Source organism: Eucalyptus grandis, chromosome 10 (genome assembly GCF_016545825.1).
Source record: "Eucalyptus grandis isolate ANBG69807.140 chromosome 10, ASM1654582v1, whole genome shotgun sequence".
Lineage (NCBI taxonomy): Eukaryota > Viridiplantae > Streptophyta > Magnoliopsida > Myrtales > Myrtaceae > Eucalyptus > Eucalyptus grandis.
This window is the reverse complement of record NC_052621.1, coordinates 6,889,608-6,900,153: the sequence shown is the minus strand read 5'-3', so window position 1 is coordinate 6,900,153 and position 10,546 is coordinate 6,889,608. Positions and strand designations below refer to the sequence as shown.

At 42.4% G+C, this 10,546-nt stretch overlaps 1 protein-coding gene across 1 annotated transcript; it reads left to right on the top strand.

The window, feature by feature from the left end:
- Window positions 1-6,176: 6,176 nt before the first annotated feature.
- Window positions 6,177-9,700, top strand: LOC120285874 (receptor-like protein kinase 5). Its single transcript, XM_010049370.3, has 2 exons — window positions 6,177-8,898; window positions 9,023-9,700. The coding sequence occupies exons 1-2, from the start codon at window positions 6,267-6,269 to the stop codon at window positions 9,346-9,348; spliced, it is 2,958 nt and encodes a 985-aa protein (XP_010047672.2). The 5' UTR covers window positions 6,177-6,266; the 3' UTR covers window positions 9,349-9,700.
- The last annotated feature ends 846 nt before the right edge of the window (window positions 9,701-10,546 follow it).

Here is a 10,546-nt window from a genome sequence, read left to right as displayed (position 1 = left end):
TGAGTGCCGTATACAACTTTTGGCACTTCTAATGTGCTTTTCCTTAAAAATACCTCACAAACATCCTTACTTGATGTCATCCTCAATAAAACCTACTAGCTAAGGATGACACTGATAATGATGCACCCATGAGGAAGTGAGGGAGGGAGAAACACATAACCAAAACACAGTAAGTGATGTCGTGGATGTTTGGTTTAACTCAATTAAAGCGGGTCTCTACTTTCATGATTGAGACTTTTTTTTTCTCTTCTCTTCTTTTTCGCAAGTTTACTTTCACATCGTTTATCATACTTTGTGTCCTTTTTGTTGGATTGGAAATCATCTCTTTCCACACGGTCAAGAAACAAGTGTGTTACGGATGGGATACGTGGTTCACCCCTTGTTTTTTAAGCATGTGAACTCCAGTGACTTAGATAATTGTGTCAATGCAAAAATCTCAATATTCAAATGGTGATGATAATCTAAGAAAATGGTTGAAGATGCTTGAAAACAGTCTTTCATTAGACATTATTAAGTCATCATTACTACTTGTTGATTGTATATGTGATTGAAGTTCTTGCCATATCATAAAACGTGATCACAGATAAATTAACTATTTTTTGTTAGACTTATTGACATGTTGTTGTCTTAATTTTCTAATTTCCACCACTAGAAACAATAAGTAAAAGTGCTCAATATCTACTCGTGACCTCTAAGATGAATAAGATTCAACGAGTTTGATGAATAGTTCTCAACTTTCGGCCATACTACCACTCCATAATGGATCGGTTTGCAAAATTCTTGATAAAAATTATTTCATCTTATCATGATGTCTATCAAGCAACTTATTATATTTCTTTTCGAATTTCATAATTTCGACTTGCATATCCTAAATTTAAAATTAGAATTTAATCCAGATTAATTGAAGGCATGGGAAGAGCACAAAATAGAAATCATGGTTGTCAACCAATCTACATCGTGTGGCGTTAAGGGAGGGGCCAGCCAAGTCAAAGTGCAACATCCTTGATTCCGACCTCATAAGGATCGGCCACAAGGTCCTGAAAGGATTGATCATGGGCCATTTGCCATGGATCGATCGGTTCGATCGGTAAGGAATTGCGGATCGGTCATGACCAACCAACCAACCGACTGATCACGAATTGGTCGAGGTGTCGGCCGTGAATTTCTACCGACCATACCAATGGGATATGATCACCAGCTCATAAGATGACTTTTTGATCACGGAATTGGTCATGGGCTGATTTTGGATCAGTGGATGGTCACGGGTCGATCCGACCGATCACAATTTCTGGTGGCGGGTGATTCCACCCAATTATGCACTGATACACGAATGATCTAAATTGATCAAATGTGACTGTCTTTTGACCAAAAATGCATCATTCCCTCTTTAATTCTTAGTGATCAGAACGGAATCTCAAATTGGTGATGTCCGATCATGGATTGGTAATGCACCGACCATGAACCCTACCGGTGGATCAGGTGCCAACTGAAATGAGCCCAAGGATAAACCTGGCTATTCCATCACCAATTCTAAGATTCATGAGTGTCTTGGCTTTGTAATAGGACATGGGTAGCCTTAGGATTGGAACCAATCAGAGGACAACCGACCCTATTAGTCGACCGACTGTTTAAAGGAACAGTTTGGGGGAATATGGGGTGTGATGGTCAAACCTTGGGTGTATGTGATTCAGTATTTTGAGGTGTACCTAATGATCTCTTCCCCAGCCTCGAAACCAACTTGGATGATAGAATTCTCTAGACCACCTTATTAATGAAGGAAAAGGCAAAATAAGGAAATTTCTATAAACCCCTCATTAAATGAAGGGGTGAGTTGTTCTTTGAATGGTCAAAAGCCATGACAGTGGCCAAATATCTTTAAAGATTCTAGAGAAAGGCGGCACATAATTCAACCAATTAGAGAGCGATACATGAGGCCTTATTAATGACCGAATGTTCTAGAATTGCCGAGTTGGCAACTATAGCACAATTATTGTCAAATTTCATTAAATGTCCATTAAATGCGGCATATAGGTGGACCAATGGAAGAGCGACAAGCGAGCCACCATCGATGATGCCTAGAAGCTAGATCGCCAAGCAAAGCCTTTTGGTGTAATCATGAGACAAGTAGACTTGCCACCCAAGGACTTTAGGCAGGACACTTGGAAAAATTAGAGTGGACCATTTGGTTTGGTAATGATGGCTTGAAATTTGCCTTGGAGAAAAAGTTAGTAATTCATGCTTAGGTGTCCTCTAGAATCTTAGGTTATGATAAGCCTAAAGAATAGCCTTGGTGAACAAGGCAAAGGCCAACCAATCAAGAGAGGACATTCGACGTCAAAGGGGCTTATGTGTCCCTTAGGACCATAAGCACATCATGAGCCTAAATTAAACCTTGGAGAGCAAGTCAATAAGTGATCCAATAAGAAGATGGCAAGTGGTCTCTTATGACCCTAGGTGTGCCACCTTGCAAACTAGGCTTGCCACCTTGATGCCATAGCCGTGCCACTTCAAGAAATGTGATTGGGCTGCTTGGATAAGTAACGATGGTGTCGAGTAGTATAAATAGGAGGATCCCTCATCATTTTTCACTATGCCATTCACTTTCTCCTTTCCTCCTCTCTTTCCTTTTTCTCGGCCTTGCATCCTCAAATCCTCAAGCTAATCTAAGTTGGTCTTCAAGGTTGCCACGGTAAGTTAGATCTCAATGTCTCCTCTAGGGCAGTAGTCTCCATTGTTGAGTCTAGTTAAATGCTCACCCGTCAAGCCATGGATGGATGTTGGATATTTTGTATGGTTTTACTCATGTTTGTGCATGAACATGTGCTTGAGTTGTTCATGTTCGTAATGGAGCCGAGGTTCGTTCAGGTTGAGTTCATCACAAGAAAAAGTCACCCAAGCCATAAAGCATTGGTTTTTGGCATAAATAGGATGCCAGGTCCAAGTCTCACTTGGTGTGGGAATCGCCTAAGGCTGCAAGGTCCTAAGCCGACATTGAGGTGTGTCGATCTTATGCCTTGATCGGTTTGGGGATCACCCAAACCCACGAGGTCTGGGTAAGGCACCAAGCATACCGATTTCCATGGTCCAAATGGATGCAGGGACTTTGTGCTTGACGTTGAATGAAACTGCGAGCCAAGGATCATTCTCGATACATGTGTAGTCACATCGGGTTGGAGCCGAGGTCTGTTAAGCCTGGGATCGTCACCTAAGCGAGGTGTACCCATGCCTCAAGGTCACAGATCGGCATTAAGGCATGCCATTTCCGAGCCTTGTCCAGTGCAGGGATTGGCACTAAGTGATTGGTTCAAGTTACGGACTAAAGATTATTCCTAACATATTTGCTAGTGAAGTATAAGAAATTCATGACACACACGAATGAATGAGCACGTCTTCATCCCATGCATGTGTCAACTAAGAGCAAAGAAAGAACCGCTTGTGTGATGCATTTATGGATGCACTTAACGAGGAAAAGGCGTCCATCGCCACACAACGTTGGCGGCGATGCCTCATTCATTGAACGGGATGCCCTAGTTGAGCTAGGATGCCTGGGTTGAGCACGGATGCCTTGGTGAGCTAGCGCCAAGATACCTCAATTGAGCCAAGATGCCCTGGTTGAGCCAGGATGCCGAGCTTGAAGTTGGATGCCTCGATTGAGCCGCGAGAGCCTAGTTGAGCCAGGATGACGATAAATGAATTTGCATGAGTGCCGGTATATGCATAAGTATGATATGTTGATATGTTCATTGGCAAGCTAAAGGTAAGCAGGCATTGAAGCATGTTGCAGTGGACATTTGCATGTAGTTGAAGTGTAGCAATGAGTTTGCTAATGATTTGCCATCGATATTGCATTGCGAGTGTTGTATCTACAAGATTTTGACAATGAGATGTCTTCCTAATAGAGAATCAGGGGTTTTACTTACTGAATCCATGACTCACCTCATTGTTTTTTAGATTGTAGGTATGGAGGGATTGAAATCTTGATAGAGGAGCTAAGATTTACCCTGGCCTTTTTTTAGCATAAAGCATGTAATGGTTGTAAATATAACGGCCATGACAAAAAAAAAAGCTTGTAAATATAACTGATGTAATTGTATATTTTTAAATGATTGTTTTTTTGGCTACTTGTTGTTGTCCGGGTATTATATATACGCTTCCGCATGTGTTTAATGAAAAGATAAAAAGGGAATGAGACAGCGACGCACCTGGGATGTTACGAAAATAACCCTTGCTACTCGTGACACAGAGTCTTCCATCATGTTGCTTGTTTTGTCAGTATTTTCTCCAAATTCTTTGCTCCCAACCCAAAAGAAAGGAACAAGGCAGAAGCTAACACAAAATCTTACGTTTTTTTTTTTTTTTGGTCGGTCATATTTTACTTCTATTCTAACTCTCATTTTCAGACTTTTGACATGTCTTCTTGCAAGGTGTTGGAGTCGAAACTCATACTATAAACTAAATTATCCCCACCCCAATCCCCCCTGAGAATGCGGAGATTGGAACCTTTTACCTCCCCCTTCCATGTTGGAAGAGTGGCTACTGGGCAAATCCCAGTGGTTACACAAAATCCTACTTAAAAAGCCAAAAAGTCTACAATCAACATTCAAAGTTGGAGGGCTTCTAATTGTCCCCCAGAATTTTCCCCAATGGCGCATGTAGATCTGGAGGCAATCCCCCGTTTTTCATGGATTTCGCAGGGTCAACGTCTCACGTGGTGGTATATACTTGGACAAGAGACCGGTATATATCGTGAAAATTTTGTGTATATTTAATTTAGAGTTAATGTTGATAAAAAAAAAAACCTTGAATTAGTACATTTATGACAAATTTATTATAAATTAATTTTTTAGCCACAAAAAATCCAAAACTTGTACACATGATATAAATTTACCTAAACTAATTTTTTAATCACAAAAAACCTCAAATTGGTATATTTGTGATAAATTTATTTTCAGTCAATTTTCATTAAATTTGATTAATATAATGAAAAAATACAAATGGGTATATATGTGACAAATGAAGGGTAAAACTCGAAACTGGTATGCCACATGTTATACAACTCAACAATTTAATGGTAAAATTTACTGAAATTAACAAAGAGTAAGTTTGTCATGGTTGTACTAGTTTTAGGTTTTTTGTAGTTAAAAAATTAGTTTTGGTAAATTTATTACATGTGTATCAATTTAAGAATTTTCTTCACATTGACCTTTCAACTTGTAAGTGATGTGACCGTCAAAACTAATCATGACATAATGATCGCATGGAAACTTGTGTTTTTGAGTTGGTGCAATGTTGGGTCTCCTAGTTTCTATAATTGTTTTAAGAAATGTTAATATCCGACAATGTTGTGCAAATTCACACGAATGAGCATAGGTTTAGGTTCGGCCTCAATGGGAAAATAAAATGGAGCACCTAACAATGTATCTTCACCAGTAGTCTATTCAGGGTTCCAAACTCAACGGTGGTATACTTTGCAATTTGTCTATGACTTTAAATAAATATGGTTGATCTGATAACATATGTTGTAATGGTTACTGTTATGTGACTAGTCTTCCTTTTCTTAAAATGAGGAAAAAAAAGGTGATCCAAGAGAGGTCAGATCAGTAAAACACAAAAATATTCGACACATGTGGTTACATAGGTTTGAGGACAGTTGAAATTGCATAGGCAAGATTGACCACCACCTGATAAAAGTCCGTCTTTCAACCAAAAAATAAGTAAATAAATTCTGTCAAATTTCCATCATTGCCCTAATATCTTCTCCCCTGCTTGCTTTGCTCATACTGCTGTTGAAAGGAGGACCATGTACACCTAGCAACATTTTTGTCTTCTGCAGAGGAACAAACTTGTCGTTTTCTGGCTTGCCGTTAAACTGATCCGGAACATCTGTTTTTGCCGGCTTTTATCGGTTATAGAACCACAGATGTCGAAGGCATCTTGTTGCTCTTCGAAGTGTACTCCAGAGTGGTGTTAAGATAAGTAGATTATCATTGGCTCTTTGACTCTTCCCCTCTTTCATCCGTCCAGTGTGATGAGACATTAGTGGAGAGAAATGGAAAAGATCAAAAAGGAACAAATGCATGCACACCCATCATCTTAGGACCCACCGAATTTTAGCACTTTCAAACGAAGTTAAAAACCCGGGAGTTCTGCCGAGCAATACACAAGCAAACCAACACTTTTTGCTTCATGTTTTGAGCTCATAGATATCTAGCTCCAACACCGGAGAGTCTCTCTAACCAGAAAAAGACTCTGAACTACCTCCAATTATGCCGAGACTAACCTCATCACCTCCTCATATTCACTTCTTCTTCTACATCCCGTGTCTCGTCTTCCTCTGCTGCCTCTCCCATGTTGCAGAGTCTCAAATCCCGGATCAAGAACAGCAAGTCCTCTTGAAGCTGAGGCAAACCTGGCAAGACCCATCTTCCCTCGATAACTGGGTCCCCTCCAATTCAACCTCCCACTGCACATGGCCCGAGGTCACCTGCCAAGATGGCTCGATCACCGAGCTCAAGCTTGCCAACCTGAACATAAATTATCCAATCCCCCCATTCATCTGCGACCTCAACAATCTGACCAGGCTCGATCTCTCCAACAACAATATTCCCGGAGAGTTTCCCACAGTTCTCTACAACTGTTCCAAGCTCCTGTACCTCGACCTGTCCCAGAATTACTTCGAAGGTCCAATTCCATCTGATATCGATGGCATGGCCAATCTTCAGGTCCTGATTCTCGCCGCCAACAGCTTCTCTTTCGACGTCCCAGCATCAATCACGAGGCTGCAGAGGCTGAGGATCCTTCACCTTTACCAGTCCGAGTACAATGGCACGTACCCTGAAGAGATTTTTGGCCTCTCCAATCTTGAAGAACTGAGGCTGGAGTACAACTACAAGTTCATGCGATCGCAGCTACCACAGAACTTCACTGCCCTGAAGAAGCTGCGGTTCTTCTCAATGGCGCAGACAAACCTGTATGGTGGAATCCCGGAGACGATCAGCAATATGGAGGCTATCGAGCACTTGGATTTGGGGATGAATCCACTGACAGGAGAGATCCCGGGCAGCATTTTTGCTCTAAGGAACTTGAGCGAGTTGTACGTGTACGAGACTAATGTGTCCGGGTCGATCCCTCAGAAAGTCAGCGCTGCGAACCTGAGCGTGATTGATCTGTCTTCTAATAATTTGATGGGGAACATACCTGAAGTTTTCGGAAAGCTCAAGAATCTATACAGCTTGAATTTAGGGTTCAATCAATTGTCTGGCGGAATCCCGAAAGGTATCGCGCAACTTCCCGCTTTGTCTGATGTCAGGTTGTCCAACAACAATCTATCGGGCACGATCCCCCCGGACTTTGGCAAGTTTTCCCCGCTCACGAGATTTGAAGTGGCCTACAACAACTTGACCGGTACATTTCCAGAACATCTGTGCCATGGTGGCACGCTGTTTGGTTTGGCCGCTATGGACAACAATCTCAATGGGGAGTTGCCCAAGTCACTTGGAAATTGCAGTTCTTTGTCCGTGGCAAGGTTGAACAGCAATGGATTCACCGGCAATGTGCCTGGAGGACTCTGGATGTCACGGAACTTGACAGCTTTGATCTTGAGTGGTAATAGATTAACCGGCGAGCTTCCCCAGGAGCTGTCCCCTAACCTCACTCGGATCGAGATGAGCAACAACAAATTCTTCGGCAAGATTCCCAGCACGGTGTCTTCGTGGAGGAACATGGTGGTGTTGGATGCCAGTAATAACCTCCTCAGTGGCACGGTTCCAACTGAATTGACCGAGCTTCCTAAGCTGACGATGCTTTTGCTTGGTCAGAACGAGCTCTCTGGGATTCTTCCCACAGACATCGTTTCATGGAAATCCTTGACCACTCTGAATCTCAGTCACAATAAGATCTCGGGACCGATTCCTAGTGAAATCGGTTTTCTACCTGGACTCACGCAGTTAGACCTGTCTGACAACCAACTGTCCAGCTTGATTCCTCCTGAAATCGGCCAACTGATTCTGAACCGTCTGAATTTATCATCCAATCGCCTCAGTGGACCAATCCCAGCCAAGTTAGAGAACACCGCATATGACACCGGTTTCCTGAACAACCCCGGGCTCTGTGCATCCAATTCGTTCATGAGGATCAATGTCTGCAACGCCCAATCCCATAGCTTGAGCAAGACCAATCTCACCTTGATCATGATCTTGGCCATTGCAGCGGCGATGTGCATTTTGTCGGTGGTGCTAATCACGATCAGAGCTTCCAGAAAGAACAGGGATTGGTTTGATTCAACTCCGAAACTGACTTCATTCCAACGTTTGAATTTTACGGAATCAAATATTCTGTCGGGATTGAAGGAGCATAATGTGATTGGAAGTGGCGGATCAGGAAAAGTATATCGCATTATTGTGAATCCTTCTGGTGACGCTGTCGCTGTGAAAAGGATTTCGAATAACCAAAAGTTAAATGAGAAGCTGGAAAAGCAATTCGTAGCAGAAGTGGAGATACTTGGGAACATTAAGCATCGGCACATCGTCAAATTGTTGTGCTGTATTTCTTGTGAGAACTCGAAACTCCTAGTGTATGAGTACATGGAAAATAGCAGCTTGGACCATTGGCTTCACAAGAAGAACAGATTGTCGCCCATGTCAGGTGTTGCCAACAATATGATCTTGGATTGGCCCAATAGGTTGCAGATTGCACTCGGAGCAGCTAAAGGACTTTGCTATATGCATAATGATTGTTCATCACCCATCATCCACCGAGACGTGAAATCGAGCAACATTCTCTTAGACTCAGAGTTCAACGCAAAAATTGCTGACTTCGGCCTTGCAAGGATGTTGGCCAAGCCTGGAGAAGCTGTTAGCATGACAGCCGTTGCTGGTTCTTTCGGCTATTTGGCACCAGGTTCGTCTATTTACTTGACGTGAGTTCATTTCAGCTATGCCAGTTCGCCCTCCTCATACTTTACATATCATACCAGCAGGAATATTTAGTTTTGTCTTGCCTTTTTTTTGCTGTTGAACAACAGAGTATGCTCATACGACAAGAGTCAATGAGAAGATTGATGTCTATAGCTTTGGGGTAGTTCTCTTGGAACTAACCACTGGGAGGGAGGCTAACGACGGGGATGAAGACATGTGCCTCGCTGATTGGGCATGGCGTCACATCCAAGATGGCAACCCGATATCTGACGCATTAGATGAGGAGATCAAGCACGACTCAAACGTGGATGAAATAAGCAATGTTTTCAAGCTCGGGATCTTTTGCACTGCTACTCTGCCTTCCACGAGGCCTACAATGAAGGAGGTACTGCAAGTGCTGCTCAAATGTAGCAATCCGCTGTACAATGTCTAGAAGAAATCCCAACACAAGTTCGATGTCATCCCACTCCTCGAAAATTCCAAGCATGAGGAAATGCCACGCAGCAATTTTCATGTTCTTGAGTGCAACACTTACTGACCGTTTGCACTAGAACAGTTGCAGAAGCTAAGTGTAGGAGTCTTCCAACTTTTGCAAAACTTTTCTAACTTGTCCCACAGAGAGACAAGCATCAAACGATTTGTCTAACTATGTATTAGTCATCCATACTTAAGACTAGTTTCTGAATGAACAGAATATGAGAGATGGCTATGTCAATTTGAGCTAGATAGATAGACTTCGATGGAGATAGCCACTTCAGCAATGAAAGATGTTGCTGTTCCATGAATATCGCCATTGAATGTCTGATTTTTTGCCGCATTTGCGTCTCAATAAAGTTGGCAAATCCATTGATGGTTTGGAAATAAATTCTTTAACTCAGACAGTTCTCATAATTGATATTATATGATAATGACACAAAAGGAACCAAGAAATAAGACCCTTTTTCTTAATACAATTGAGGTTTTCAGAATTATGCTCAAGTAAACTAAAATGCAAACAGTTCGTCACAATGACTTGCCGACTCACCATTGTTGCCTCTGAGATATAAAGACAATATTTCATTGAACCATCTATTATTGATCATTACAAGTGGAGACATCCACAAAACAAGAATCCTTGAGGTTCCAGCTAAAATAGTTCCCGCTTTATTGGGAGAGTGATAAAGGGCTCAAAAGGAGCTTTCTAAAGAGTCCTGGTGTGAGCCTGATCATTTATTCGTAGACTTAATAAATTTGCATCTCTTCCTCCTCGGATACTAGAGCTTTCTAGGCTAAAGTTGCTCAGTAGACCATCGCTGGTCCCCCACCTCAAAGTATGATACAACGAGACCCAAAGAGACCCAAATTATATCCTGAGAAAAGGGTCACTTCGTCTCAAGGTATTGTGAATGAGAGAGGCCATGAGAAGGGCAGCCCCACTGCCAGAGTTGTCATTCGACTGCACAATCACCGTGTCACAGCAACCTCACATCGGCTTCCAGCAACTCCCCGAGAGTGGCCCCCACGCAGTTCCAGAATTTGGTGTAGTGCTCCTGCAGACCTCCATTTAATGCTATAACTGATCTCTGCTTCTCCCCGTCCCCGAGGGTATCTCTTCCCAGCTACTTCAGGATGCCAAAATATCCTGGCAGCAG